At 40.5% G+C, this 15,274-nt stretch overlaps 1 protein-coding gene across 39 annotated transcripts in view; it reads left to right on the forward strand.

The window, feature by feature from the left end:
• Positions 1–15,274, forward strand: part of Thrb (thyroid hormone receptor beta) — a 384,335-nt gene that overhangs the window by 260,783 nt on the left and 108,278 nt on the right. For 28 of the 39 annotated variants that reach the window (XM_004857771.3, XM_087181456.1, XM_087181469.1 and 25 more), the window contains one exon: positions 7,894–7,957. The exons of the other annotated variants lie outside the window; for them this stretch is intronic. In XM_004857771.3, coding sequence (XP_004857828.1) covers positions 7,936–7,957 — 22 coding nt within the window. In that variant the 5' untranslated portion in view covers positions 7,894–7,935. The remainder of the gene's footprint in view (positions 1–7,893; positions 7,958–15,274) is intronic. 39 annotated transcript variants of the gene reach the window in all.

Raw genomic sequence — 15,274 nt, forward strand, 5'->3', positions numbered from 1 at the left:
CTCACTCCCCTTTCTGAGAAGCATTCAGAGATGATAGTCCACTTGTGGGGAAAGGTAGCTACAAGGAGAATGTATTATAAACACACCAAGCAGACAAGTTGACCCTTTCAGAGTTTGGTTCATAAAACTCTTAGTGGCTGGCTTTTCCTTGCCTTTTCTTTCATTTGGCTAAAAAGTGCTTCATGTTTCACTCAGTGTGATACTAATTTAGATTGTTTTAAGTTTGCAAGGGGCTTTTTTGGTTTGTTTCGAAGCCCACTTTGACCTTAGGAATCCCACCCTACCACTGCTGACCTCAAGGCAGAAATAGGACTTTGTCTGGTCCATGCTCCAGAATCTAGCATGTAAGGGTGAAAGAATAGCACCATGCATGCCTGTATTTATTCTATTCGATCTGTACATTCCCCTTTGAAGTAGACTATCTTATCCACATGTTAGGAATGCATATCTTGCTTCTAAATATCCCATATGTCACTCTGTTGGTAAACATCAGGGTCCATGTTCTTTCCAACATGCACGAGGACTTTGTCTGCAAGAGAGGAAGAAAAAGAGGGGCAGATGAAGGGAAGGGACATAGATTAAAAAGAAGAGAAGAAATGAGCCCTATAATGAGATGGTTGAACATGAATTAAAGGGGTGGGAGGGGTAGGGTAGAAGTAAAGGCTAATCATTTTGCTAAGAACAACAACCAAAACATTAGCCACCACAAATTAATCTTAGTTTCAACCATAGGCCCAGGTTGTACTGTCTCCTTTCATGAAGGCAAAACATTTACAGTGACTGCTGAAAGTCTGAAATGAAAGTTATAGCTTTGTCCTTCAAGAATCATTTGCTAATGCCTATTACATAGGGTTTGAGTCTCCTGCCATACCTAGCAGAGGAATTTTGACTTTGCCTTCCCTCTAAAAGGTGATCCACTGAGATTAACACCCAGGCCACCAAATAAGCAGAGATTCTACTGTTATTCTACATCTTTATTAAGTATCTCAGAGACTTGTACTATCAGCCTTATCTCCTGTCTAACTAGCTTTTTAAACTTTTTTGTCTTACTGATTTTTTTAAACTATTCTCTCAAATAGGAATGGTATTATGAAGTGTAAAAGGTGGATTATAGCATGAGATGATCAAGTACACCTTATTCCTGTTCTCTACTGTATGAGTTCTTATCTAATTCCTCTGCTCCCAAAGGCAGCTATAATACATTCTCTTTATTGAGTGCTAAATATACTATGAAAATGCAGAGACCTCAAGGAAAAACAACCAGGGTCGCATCTAGGATGCTACAGAGTTGGAGACAAATTCATTACTGCATCCAAACACCCTTACTCACCAAAATAATGATAAAGCAACATGAAAGCTAACCTGGAAAGGAAAAAAAATTTTCATGAAAGGTCAAATTCAGTCTTGAAAAATGCTGGGTGAGCAAGAAGCAATTCCACCTCCCTTTTATTTTGGTAATGATGGTGAATAGGAAAGTGAGCTTCTGTGTCATTTGTGAATCTTTAAAGCACCTTAAGTTAGGGGCCAGATAAGAGTTCCAGTCCTAAATGTGTTAGGGATGGTTGGGGCCAGCCAGGAAATGAGTAGAACATGATAGTGACCATAATAATGAAGAAGTCTTCTAATGCCTAATGTTGATGTCCTGTTTCTCAATTTAAAAAGCATTTTCTGGGGTGATGTATATAAAATTTTACACATTTACATTTCAAGATTTAAAACTTAAACTTTACAAATACACCCTGAGAGGGCAGAAATTCTGATTGCACTTTACCAGTGAGGCTCAGAGCAGTCAGGAGCCCCCCCACCAAGATCTCAAATTCCAGAGCTGTGAGACCCAGAAGCATCTGGAAGGACCGACCCTCAATCCAGGTGTCTTTCTTCCATACCTGGGACTGAACTTGTTCTAGAATGTTTCCAAATGTCAGGGTCACAGGTTTGATGTAATTGGTCTTTCCCTCTGAGGGGAAGAGGGCAGGAGGGAAGCACTACCTTCCAACATGGGGCCAGGAGATGTCCAGGAGGCCCACAGCCCACACCAGGAGGGCAGCCACTTGGAGGGGCAGCCACTCACCTTTCCCCAATGCACTTCCAGATGTAGGCACAGAACCTGGAGGCCCAAGTGGGCACAGGGTGGGCAAGGAGTTCAGGCTATACCATAAGGTGTAGCAGAGCCCAATGCCCCACTAAACCAATTATGCTTCAAAAAAGCAGTTGCTTGCTGCATAAACACCTCAAAACATCCCCAAGCTATGTCCCTCTCTCATCTTATGACCTCTAAAATGCTTTGATTTAGGAAATCTATAGCAAGCACTAGTGCCAATCTGGTCACATTGGTGCCAGATGAGAAGGTGGATTTGTCCTTTCCGAGAGGCCTCCTGGGGTTAATGGTCTGAGGTCAGAGTTTGTAATAACCTAACACATGGATGCCAGACCTTTGAGAATGACCCAGGAGAATTGCTTATGAAAGTTCTCATTGTTATGGCACATGGGCTGCACAACATTCCACTTCCTCTCTTCTGAGAAGCCAAGGAGAAGAAAACTAAGGAAGATAGATTGAGAAGGCTGCAGAGTGTGCCCTCAGAAAAGGTTGATGTCAAGATCAAGGGGGAGCCATTTTTCCAACTTATGGACTGTGTAAACAATGACTCTTTGGGTCTATATTGGAAGAGTTTTCAAGAAGTAATTTTTTCAGTTGTCCCTTCAACACTGCCTAAGGATGACCAAGGCGACCTTGACTACTGAAACTAGGAAAAAACAACCATCCCACTCAAAGAGGTGCCACCAAAAGGGTAAGCCCCCCAAACTGTCCTCCTCTGCACTGCAGCAGAGTTATTTTTCTCACATGGAGTCACTCCTTAAGGACATTCCATGACTCTATTTCCCACAAGATAAAGTCCAAAGTCATAGAAACCTTTCAGGAACCTTCATTATTTCTGCACTGTCAGTCAGGTCCCTGCCCAAATCACATGCCCGTTGCTCTTTTGTTGTCCCTCAGCCATGTTTTTCATCCCCTGCCTGGAGAAAATACTAGCTCATTTTTTCAAAGCCACACTCAGATGTCACTACCAGAACCCTTCATACGGGTAGAATTAATAACACTGTCCTCAGTACCTTCAAACAGATCTTTCATCTCTCTTGTTTAGCTCTTCTACCTCTGAGGTGCAAGTTCTTCACCTCAGTCCCCCAGGGTGAGCTTCCTGAGTCATTCATCTTGAATGACCCAGACCTGAGTTCGTGTCTGATGGAGTAAATGGAACCAGCCTAGACCAAATTCCTGGGTTGGAAGATGGCTTATCAGCTTCTAGGCTTGCTTTTTAGGGTCCTGTCTTTCTTCCACTCACAAAGGGACCTTCTCTTTGTCCCAGACCAAAAGTAGCTCTCATATCTCCTTTTCATTCCATTTACTAAATTATGCCTATTCAACTTATCTCTCTTCCACTATCTACTTTACATTTTAGTAGTGATCAAAGTCTGCAGCCAAAGCTTAATTTAGAATCTGTGAGTAGGTGTATCGTGTCTGTGCACCCCTGAAAAAGTATGCCAAATCATTTGCTCATTTCTCAAGGGGAGGGGCCCGAATTTGCATTGTATTCCTGGAGGAGACCACACCCGGAGTAACCAAAATCCACTAAGCTAAGACACGAAGCTTTAGAGGAGAGTGTGAAGGGCCCTCCTGGTTATTGGCTGGTCTCTGGAACCATATCATGCACGGCACCACTTTCTGCAGCATAAGGATGCTGGTCTGCTCAGAGGCTTACTGTGCCCTGAGAACAAAAATCAGCCCCAGATACAGGGAGGATGATCCTCTGTATGGCCACCTCTATCTATGAAAGTTGTATCTTACTAAGCCAGGTGGAGCAGTGAAAGTCGCCCTCAGCACTCTGGCAGCATACATCCTTGGTGCACTGAATACACTTAATCCCTCTCCCACATTTCAGCTTCTCAGATGTAGGAAAACCACTATCAAACCTTTTTATGACATTCCCTAGGTTTCCTCCAACATTTCCTAGACATCGTCCAGGAAATCCTTCATGAAATACCTGCCTCTCTCAGAATGTATCTGCCCAGGTGTGCTCTGGCCCTTATCAACAAGCTGTACTTCTGTCCTGCAAATTATTAGCTTTTGAGTTACTAGCAGGAGCCCTAGCTCACCATAGCTTACATGGAGCCCAGTGTCTCCCAATGTCTCTGGACATTTATTTCCTAAATGATGGCAGTAATTCCACTTATTTTTCAGTTTCAGAGGACTCAATAACAACTTTATCCTCTTTTGTATTTTTAGAAAACATATAAAAATATATGTGTTGGAGGGGCAAGTGCCCACGCTCCACTCTTCTAAGGGAAATGAGTTTTACCTAGGAATATGGCATTGGCCTGCACGGGTCTCAGCACTGCTCCCTTGGCCATGCCATCTGTGATTTGTATTTTTAGCAGCTTCTGCCCAGCCAGCTTTTAAAATGGATTATAGGGCCAGGGATGTAGCTCTGGTGCCACGCCTGCCTGGCAAGCGCAAGTTCAATCCCCAGTAATGGGGAAAAAAATGGATTATAAATTCCTTGAGGGCAGAGCTTCCATCTTAAGCTATCTGCATCCCCAGAGTTATCCAAGTGGTAAATGCTCATATCACATTCATCACTGCCATTTCTACCTTCTAAATGCTCAAGTCCCTCATCTTGTCACCACTTCCACTGCCACCACCTAAGTTCTACCCCTTTTCTCTCTCTCCCAAACCTCTTATGAGAGGCGGAAGCTGTATTTCCTTTTGCACTTAGTTTGCACCAAGATTATCTCCCTCTGTTAGGTCAGAAGCCCGTTGTGGGCAGGCTGAGTGTTGTCTTGGAACAAATGCTAGACCTTTGCCTAGACAGAGCAGTCCTCCATCAAGGTCTGTCCGCTGACCAAATGAATGAATGTAAAACAAAAAGGAGTTTTCTCCACTTTGGAGCACCTGCCTAGGAGTCTAAATAGAATGTCATGCTCTCCTAATTGAAAATGCCACCCTGGCCAGTGAGCCATGGGACTGGTTTTAATGAATGATATGAGGACTGGACCTGACTCAGCACTTCCCAGACCAAGTTCTAGCTGTCAGTCTTCCCTCAGCAGAGCCTCCCCTTCCCAGCAAGTCAGCACCTTGACTCTTCCTCCTTGATGCCCTACTTACAAAGCCCCTTGCTCCTCTTGCTTCCTTTCTGGCAAAAGAATCACTCAGCTTGACTTTTTTGCAGCTCTCTTCCCCTTTGACCCCGTGAACTGCTGGTGACTCCCAGGCCCGTGCCTATGGCCCTAGAGAGGACTAGCTCTGGGTCCCCTCCTCATTACAGAGCACTCTACTGCACCCACAGTGTCTTCTTATAGGATGACAGAAAATGAGGCCCTGGGACACCTGCCTCCCCTGGAGGGTTATTAGAAGCTTTATTTGGATTATATTTCAAACTCTCGAGCTTATAGGAGGAAATAATACTAAATATTACTAAAGTACTATAGCAATACTAGTATTACTATACCATCAGTGATATCATAACACTAAAGCACTAAGTCATACTATAGTTGAAGAAAAAAAGTACTAAAAGAAAATTAATAATAAAGTTTGTGGGGCTGATACTAATTTTAAACATTAATAATATTTTTTTGTTCTCAGATACTGTTTTTCACACAATACTTTTCTATAGTTCATACACATATTCAATTGCAATTTTGAAAATAATATTTTAAGTTGATTGTGTAGCAAGGACATAACTTGGATTTTGGAGTTATAACTTTAAGATGATAAAAAGATGCAAAACTATTGTAATATATTTGCATTAATATTGTATTTTAATCCAGGTGTTACAGTCATGATTCTTGGGTACAAGTGACAGAAACTAAGCCTAAAGCAGCTTATGTAAAATGGGAACATTTGTTCAGAGTAACAGGAAAGAGTTGAGTAGCCACACTCTAGGAGGGGCCTAGCTCTCAAGGGGACCAGAACCAGGGGCATGAGGCCACAGCTTTCTTCTTTGCATCAGGGTCTCTGTGAATGTCAGATTCGTCCTCTTACCTCACTCACATGGGCATTCTCCAGGTGGCTGTGAGGCCACAAACACTTTGAGTTTTAATTTCAGATGAATTCTTCCCCTGAATAAGAAATAATAGCATCCCTTTTCTCCCTCCATACTGCCTTCTCTGCCTTTCTCTCTCAGTACCCTGAAGAGCCATCTTATTAGCTCACCTCAGGTCTTGGACCATTTTGACCAGAGGTGTGGGACACTGTGGTTGGCCTAGCTTGAACCAAGCTCCTCCTCTTCGCCAGCACCTTCAGAATCTCGTATCCAATATGGCCACTCCCGTGGGTTGGGAGAGGGAGGGTCATGGCCTGATAGTTTTAAACAAGAGAACACAGGCCAGACATTCAGTGCTATAGATGTGGCCTGTGTGCTCACTGTAGGATATCTCTGAACCTGGTTAGTACACAACTGTACAGTGGACTGAGGGTACACAGCAGGATGTGGCTGTTGTGACCCTAGGCAAGCTGACTAGTAGCAAGAACCTATTTTCCAAGTAGTTATTATTCATCTTTTCTATCAGCTGCCAATTCAAGTGGCTTCCATTGTGCCATATTATCTTATTTTTTTATTTTACTCAGTTATTCAACATACATTTGTTGAGTACCTATTGTGTATCTGACAATCTCCTTCATGTGAAAGATACAAAAATGAGAAGAACAGGCCCTGCCATAGATAGATTCCAGTCTAGTGGGAAAGGCAGCCATGTAACCTATAATTTCCACTGGGTGTGACAAGAACTATGATCTGGTATGAGTTCATTGTGTGGTATGAGATGTAGAGTCAGGATGAAATATAAATCTATCTGGCGACCATAATTCACATGCTTCCTCTCCCATGCGCTTCCTCATCTTCAATGTTAATATGGTTCCTCCGGATCCAATGGCATTCATGTGCATGGTACATCATAGTTTTCCCATCACTATCACTCACATCCTCTTTAAACCTTAGAAATACCAGCCTAGTGAAATATGAACATTAGTTTCCTTGTTTTATCCTAAAGAAATGGTGATTCCAGCACTTTGAAATTACTTGTCATGATCCCGTACCCAGTATGTGATGCCATTGACCTTCAAACCCGTGTGTTAGGCTCCAGTGCTGTTCCAAAGCCAATATGCCGCCACTGTCTTCCACTGGACATAGAATACCCTCCAGAAAAAGGGACCTAATCCTTGTCTGTCCCCAGCGATATGCTGAAGGACTCAGACCTGTGTTCATCAGCTACCTGTGCCCATTTTTATGCCTTCTTAGCCAGTGTGCCACTGCTCAATGATACCCATGGGCCTCCTTCTTGTTAATGTTAAGAGGAGGAAGTTGGCACTGGCTGCAGAAGAGCCATAAATGAGCAGATGAGGGATTCAGTCTATAGCAGGGCGTCTAAGACTTTCAATTGCACATGCATTACCTGTATCTTTTTCAATGCACAGTCTGATTTAAGTAAGATCCAAATTTTCTGTTTCTAATAAGCTGTCTGCTGATGCTGTTACTGCCAGTCTGAAAACCACACTTTGAGAAGCAAAGATCTAGGCTGAAGATGCTGATACATCTTAGCCAGTCTTGGGGAAAACAGCAATTTTTTTTCTTAAAAAGCTGAGGTGGAAAAAAATGTGACTTTGAGAAAAACATTACTTTAAAAACATGTTTATAGAAGGAACCCAGAAATGAAAATTAAGAGGTCTTTGGAACCAACTCATGTCACATAGCCCACGTATACTTGTTTCCCCACATCTGAGTTGAGAGTAGCAAATTTTACCTCAAGCTAATTAATCCACGTAATATTATTTGGAACAAAAACATTACAGAAAAGCAGATCATAATCCATATTATTTTTTCTTGTATTTTCTCTTTGTAGGAGATGTCAGTGAAAAAAAGGATCCAGAATGATTACTAACCTATGACTCCCAACAGTATGACAGGTATCTAATATTTTTTCTTAATTTTCTTTGTGTGTCTCCATTTTTGTACCACCTAAAGTAAAGTATAGTATAGGGTTCTTAAAGAGTCAGCTGAGTCTAAGAAGCAGTTATTTCCAAATCAACAAGTGTTGTTAGCCCCTATGAATATATCCCTACAAAATATCCTTCATCTTCTTCAAGAATTATGAGATATATCACCACCAGAGACGTGATGGAGAGGAAATGATAACTCAGCAAAAGAATAGTTTTTAGCCATCCCAAGATCACCCATGCACTCTGAATATGCTTCCTCTTTTTAGTAATTCAGATCCTTGTAGTAAATGGCTCCCTGTCATTGGTGACTGACCATGGAGTCTACCCAAAGAGGGCTGTTTCTTCCTCTGAGCAGTAGAATCAGAACAGAACATGAATGGGTCACCTATAGCACATATGAGCTATAAAACTCTTAACAAGGAGCAAAGGAGAGATAGAATGACTTTGGAAGAATATAAATTTGCAGTCAGACATGGAGATATAGGCTGTAATCCCAGCACTTGGGAGGCTGAGAAAGGAGGATCTCAAGTTTAGGACCAATGTGGACTATATGGCAAGTTCAAGGCCAGCTTAGATGCCATGGTGACATGCTGACTCAAAAACAAAAAAAGGAATGTAAGGTTGCAATTGCAAAAATTCTTAGCACAGCACTTAGAGCAGGGGTTGCACACTGCAAAGCCCTAGGGATCAAGTAGATAACACCAATGAATAAAATGTTTGAGTGTGGATAAAAACAAACTGGAGAACTCAGTTTCCCTCTGAAAAGAAGGCATCCTCTATTCTAGGCAATCACTGACAGACAGAAGCCATCTGTGTTTACAGACTTTGAGTTTTCAGGAGGTTATAAATCCAAATTTTAAATGAAATACCTCAACTTTTAAATGTTGGTGGTTAATTTGGATGAAGAAAATGTATTCATACACAATAAAGTACTACTCTGCCCTAAAGAAGCAGAAACTTGAGTCATCTGTAGGAAAACTCATGCTTCTTGAGACCATAATGTCAAATGAAGTAAAGCAGATACAAAAGTTGAGTAAAAATAGATAATGGGAAGTAGGGAAATAGATTTTGTTCAAATGAGAAGGAGACCAAGAGATGGAAGAAGGGAGCATGGAGGGGAGGGAAAGAAATGTAACAAAGAATTGAGATGTTGTGTACATGGCTCCCCATGAGAACTGTAGTCTTTGTGTAATGCAAATGAACTAACAGAAATTCAAAACTGGGAAAAGAAAAAAATATAAGGCTCATGAGCCAGTCTAATTATGCTTGCTGACTGGACTTAACCCACCTGTCAGTTTTTTACCCCTGCTGTACATCTACCAGTCTAGCACCAAGCCCATGACTATACTTTTGGTTACCATGGCAGCACAGGAAATACCCATAAACCCCTGCATGTCATGGATGCACCCTGCCTTTTGATGATATATTTACTGTCTGGGATGAGCCAAATGTGCAAGACAGTTTCTCTAAAAGCCCATTCTCTAGCAGACTTGAAAAACTAAAAGCAAGCAAAATTTGTTGCTCTGGTTTCTGAAAGTTTGGAAGACTCCCAATAACCATAAACATCTCTCCCAGCATTGTTGCCCTACCTTTCTACCCACCTACACCTGAGCTCCTGATGTACCAAAAAGATAGAGTACCTTGGATAACCAGAATGACCCAAATCTGTAAGACATGAGGACCTCAGAATTACATCTCATCTTTTCCTCATTGTATTGCACATTAGCAAATACCAAAACCTACCCACTCCTATTTTTATTCCATTAACAAGATCAACCCTTCCCCACTGAAATCTTCTATGTCATAAACCTGCTTAGTCAGTGGAAAATTGATTCAACTCAACTTTGGCAATAGCCTCCATGTTTATGCTGATTTTGAATAGGAATCCCTCTCAAAAAGAGTGACAGCTTTAGTTTGAAGATTCACATATGTGTGAGCAAGTAGTGATACTGCAAAATCAAGGGAAAGTGCCCCCCTCTTAGAAAAGGACAGGGTAAGATCAAGTGCTACACAAGGGTGGCACTATACAGGTACTCTGTAATAATCGGTCCACCTGAAAATGCTTCCAAAAATACAGACTTCCAGAACATAACCTCCTGAGACCTACAGAAATGGCAAACTCTGGTATAAAACAAGGTAATAAAATGACGTTTGCTTGCTGGGGAGGGTGGTTCTGAATACAGTACAGTAATGACCATCCATCCCAGGTCCCTTCAGATCAGGGGTTAGCAATTTTTTATTGACTGTAGAGGACCAGTGAATACCTCTTTCTGGCTTCATAACCCATGAGTTGTCTGTTACACCTACTCAATTCTGCTGTTGCAACTTAAAAATCCATAGGCTGTATGTGAACAAATGGGCTTGGCTTTGTTTTCGTAAAACTGTATTTACAAAACGGGCAGCAGGTAAGCAAGCAGTGGCCTGTGGTTCACAGGCACTTGTTCTAGAAGACTGGATACCCCTGGAGGTTCCTTCTAGCTCCAGGCCATCTCAGTATTGAGCAGAACCCCCAAAGCTGAATCAGCTCGAGGCTGAATTAGGTTCATTTCTGGACAATTGTAGATTAAGCCAGCTTTTTAGCCCACCTGTGGAGATAGGTGTTTCCTTCCTGGGTGACCTGGAACCCCAGCTGCCTAGTAAGAACTCCTTGTAGGAATTTTTACTTCCAGCATTTTTTTCATAGTGTAGAAATTAATCCTAGTCCTATGTTCAAGAGAAATTTACTCCATACACATATATGCTCAGTGTATGTTAATGGGTTCAGAGAATAAAATCATTCCTTTAGTTACCCTTGTTTGTATGTGATATAAAGCAGTGTTCTTTCTTTCTCATTCATTTTGAGCTCCGGCTGCATGTTTATTTTAAGAAACCTAAAGAGAGACCACAACAAAGTTGTAAGCCATTGGAACCAAATGCTTGTTCTAGGAGCACAATTTTAAAGCCAAATATGCATGGTTTTTGTTTGAAAAGTATAATAGGTACCATTACTATTGTGTAATACAGGAGATCAATCAACCATATGAAAAGAAAAGCATCTTTTAAATGAGCAAGAGTTAAGAACATTGAATCTGTTTTCCTAAAAATAAGCAAACCAACATTTTCAGATAAAGGAGGCATCATTTTCATATATAGCTCTCTTGGCTACAATACTTCTTAAATTTATGTATTTTGATTTATTCAAATGGAAACCTGTTTATTTTCTAGGATTTTTCCATATCACCTACAATGGAATCAGGTTTGGCTAAACTTCTCTCACTGCTTTACCCCATCTAATTTGAAATTAGGATTGTATGAAATTATTCATTGAAAAATACTGATTCTTAAAGCAGACGATAAGAAAATAACGATGATATTTTAGTAGTGTGGAATTAGGCACCACTTCCTAGGAAATCTGAAGGGAAATCTGACATTTACGACACTATAATAAGCTGTATTTGGAATAGGACCATGATTCACAGCACAAGGGAATTTATTCTAAGATATGAATACCTAAAATTTTTAATACCAAAGTTAGAGGCTTTTGATCTTATTTGAAAAGGGAAACTAAGAATTCATAGTCCATTAACAATGGCCAAAGAGGCAGAAGCAAAGATGTTATATTCACATGGAACCTAGCTTTATAAAATTAAAATATGACATAAAGTTAGTAAAGTATTTGATGTGTTCATTGAAACTAGGCTCCCAGTAATTTAAAGCCATGCTATCAGGATCCCTTCGTTGTAAATAAAATACTCCTCGTTCAGTGATCTAACTTGCATTTCTCCCTCATGATTTGCTGTTCATTTAACTTTGCTATTGGGCTATTGTTCTTTTCTCTTTATCAAGGCATTATCATTGTGTGAACCAGGCAGGGATGTCTGCAGGGATACTCAGAGATTTCAGCTATTGCCTCAGTGTTTCTCACTGTGTGATCTTTGCATTGTTTTATATTTGTTGCTTTGTTAGGGAGTCATTTGTTAAGCAAAATTAAGAATAGCATGGATTTATTTACATTTTTATTCTGAGCTTGAGAGTTTTGTACATGTTCATTGGCCACTCTGATTTCATCTGTAACTTGCTGTTCATATTTATTTTCCATTTGCCCTTTATGATCTTTGTCTGTTTTTAATTATTTATAGAAATGTTGATGTGTTGACAATATTAACCAAGGAAGTCACTTAAGCTCTCTAAATTTCCTGTTCCTTATAAATTAAGTGGGAAAACAACACTAATCCATCTCTCTGTTCACTTTCAAGATCATATTCTTTCTATATCAAAAATGAGTAAGTATAAATCGCATTTTCATAAAGTGAGGCATATGTACGTCAATGGTTGAGTACAAAGAAAAAAGGAACCATGTGGCAATGTACCTTATGCTTTGAGACTATCCCACTGAACACGTTTTTCAGAGTCAAAATGCTGAAGTTGGAAAAACTCAGTATTTTACCATAAAGCCCATGTGCTTTTCAAGATGGATCTTGAAGTGTTCCTTAGGCTTTTCAGCTGTTCCTGAACAGCTATTTCATTCCTTCAGAAATATAGCCACAGTGGTACATGTGTCCTAAACCTCCTCCATAAAATATCTGTTCATGGTACCAGCAAAATAATGATATCCCTAACAGATAACTGTTATTTGTCACTTTTCTGTCACTAGGACAAAATACCTGACACCACAATTTAAAGGAGGAGAAGTTTATTTTGACTTATGGTTTTTGGAGGATTCAGTTCATGGTTGGTTGTCTCTAAGGCAGAAGGGACAGACAGGAAGGCATGGTGGAGGAAAAGTGCTCACCACATGGCAGCCCAAAAGTGCACAGAGAGAGATAGGGATAACACCCTTCCAGATCACAGCCCCAGTCACCCACCTCCAACTGGCCCCACCTCCTAACAGCATATTAAGCTACTGAACTCACCAATGGATGAATCCACTGGTGAATATAACATCCCCATGATCCAGTCACTTTGCAAACATCCGAGACTTTTGGGGTACTTTGTAGATTTAAAGCATAATAATAACTAATGTTAACAGTATACACATTGTTGATGTTGTTCATTGTCAGTAAATACTCTCACACGAAAGAATTTTATTCATGGTTACTTAGTGATCCATCATACAGTGATATTGTCCCTGATTGCTAGGTCATTAACATAATGTTATAAATAATATATGATGAATATGTATTTGTTAAAAATGATATGACTATTTTATAATGAACTGCCTTGTACATGATTTTGCACCTCTCTGATTATTCAGAATAAATTCTAAGCAAAAGGAAGTGCTGGATCAAAGAAACGAAACATCTTTTAAAAAATTTTTTCTTTTGCTAGCTTTGTGTGGAGCCACACATTGTTATCCCAGCCCCCTGGGAGGCTGAAGCAGGATGGTCACAAGTTTGAGCCCAGCCTAGGCAACTTAGTGACATAGCAAGACTGTCTCAAAAAAAAATTGTTTTTTGAGGACTGGGGATGTGGCTCAGTACAAGGTCCTTGGGTTCCATTTCCAGCTCCACAAAAATTTTATTTCTCTTTTGCAAATTATAAACAGATTTATTGGACCAAGTGAGACACCCACCAGCAATGAAGCCTTTATTTATAATATTCCCTCCAACTAGAGAGATTTTTGGTGATTATTCCATTTGTTTTTGAGGAAGCAATTAAGTAAGAGTTGCTTTTCAAATTTTCACATTTTTCTTACTGAGAATAAATTTCACTATCAGTACACACATACAGTACACACATTCATACATACATTCATGTGTGCACACACATGCCAATTGGCTACAAAAAACTTCACTTGTTGTAACTTACCTGTTTAACTTTCCTGTTATGTTTATCTTACGATTTATGTATTAAGGAATTAATTCATTGTCGTAAATATCACAGATATTTTCCCAATTTATTACGTTTCTCCTATTTGTTTATGGCAATATTTAACCTTTTGCAATAATTTCACACAGAAAAGCTGTAAGATTAATATAGTGAATTTCCAGCTATACTTTATCCAGTGTCTTCAAATGTTAACATTTTGTCACATCTGCTTTCCTTTCTATCTTTAATTTCTAATTTGAACCATTTACAAATAAATTCTAAACATGATGCTATAGCATTTGGGGACATACAAAATCTTCTAGTTAATATATAGTGAGTTCTTTTGGGGTATCATTTTATCATTTCTTATTGTCAAGCTTGGAAATATCTTCTAAGTATGAAGGAACTGAATTCAAGGGCCTCTTTGGATGACTTTGTACTTCTATTTCTATATGTAGGGTTTTATTTTTTTATTAGACACAAGAATTGTCTGAGCCACACCCTCTTATAATACCTTTTGTTCACCAGCCACCCACCCGGAGTAACTTCACCTAGCACTAGAGGGAGAGGAGGGAAAACCTGGCAGTGGTGGGGTCCTTCTGTCCTGCCTCTCAACAGCAGCACAGCCCAGCCCCTGGTCATTGCCCCGGTTATCCTTTCAAAGGAAGGGACACCAGAGGCCAAGGGAGGCTGGCAGTATGGAGTGGCAGCATGACGCTCTGCTTTCTTTCCCTCAGGGCTCCAGAGCAGGGAGGCTTTAGACTGATTTATACACTCCTGGCACAGTTACTCTGCAAGGCATCTGGAGGTTTATTTCACTTTCTTCTGAATTCCTGTTTCTCCAGTTGTGACCAAAAATAAAATGTGGCCTTGGATTTTATAGAGCCAACTCTACACATTACAAACATTGCCACAAATAGTTTTGCACAAAGAAAAATACTAACTTGCCCAACCAGCTAGCTCCACTGCTGCTTGAGCCAATTACAAAAAAGAACTTTCATTTCTTTTCCTAGATATTTAACTACATGATGCAGCAGAGGCATTTTGGCTCCCTCTTCTGCATGGCATCACTTCTAAATGAAATTAAGATCTCACTGCAGGTAGACTTGAAAGGAAACATCAGTCTTCCCCTGAAATTCCTGGAGGGCAGAAGGGAGACTCTTCCACACACATCCCACAGAATGTCTCTAATTCATCATCAGACATTTCGCCCACAGACCTGCTCCTCGGAGTAACCGCTGAATCCTCACATTCACCTCTCCCTCTGCCTCACCTCCAGAGACTTAGAATCTGCTGGGTCCCTGCAGCACACACTGCTTCCCCTCCCACCCCATGGAGAAACCTTCTCCCGGCTTATACCCTTAAGTCGACCTGTTCACTTCCTCTGAGAATTGGGGCCCCTTTGCTCCACCTCCCTCATTTCTATCTCCTCTTAAAGCCCCACTCAGAAAAATAAACAGCTCTTTCTTGAGAACTCACCTTGGAAAACAAGGGGAG

Source organism: Heterocephalus glaber, unplaced genomic scaffold, assembly GCF_053883595.1.
Source record: "Heterocephalus glaber isolate CG9 unplaced genomic scaffold, H.glaber_assembly_v1.0 deba00001472, whole genome shotgun sequence".
Classification (NCBI taxonomy): Eukaryota; Metazoa; Chordata; class Mammalia; order Rodentia; family Bathyergidae; genus Heterocephalus; species Heterocephalus glaber.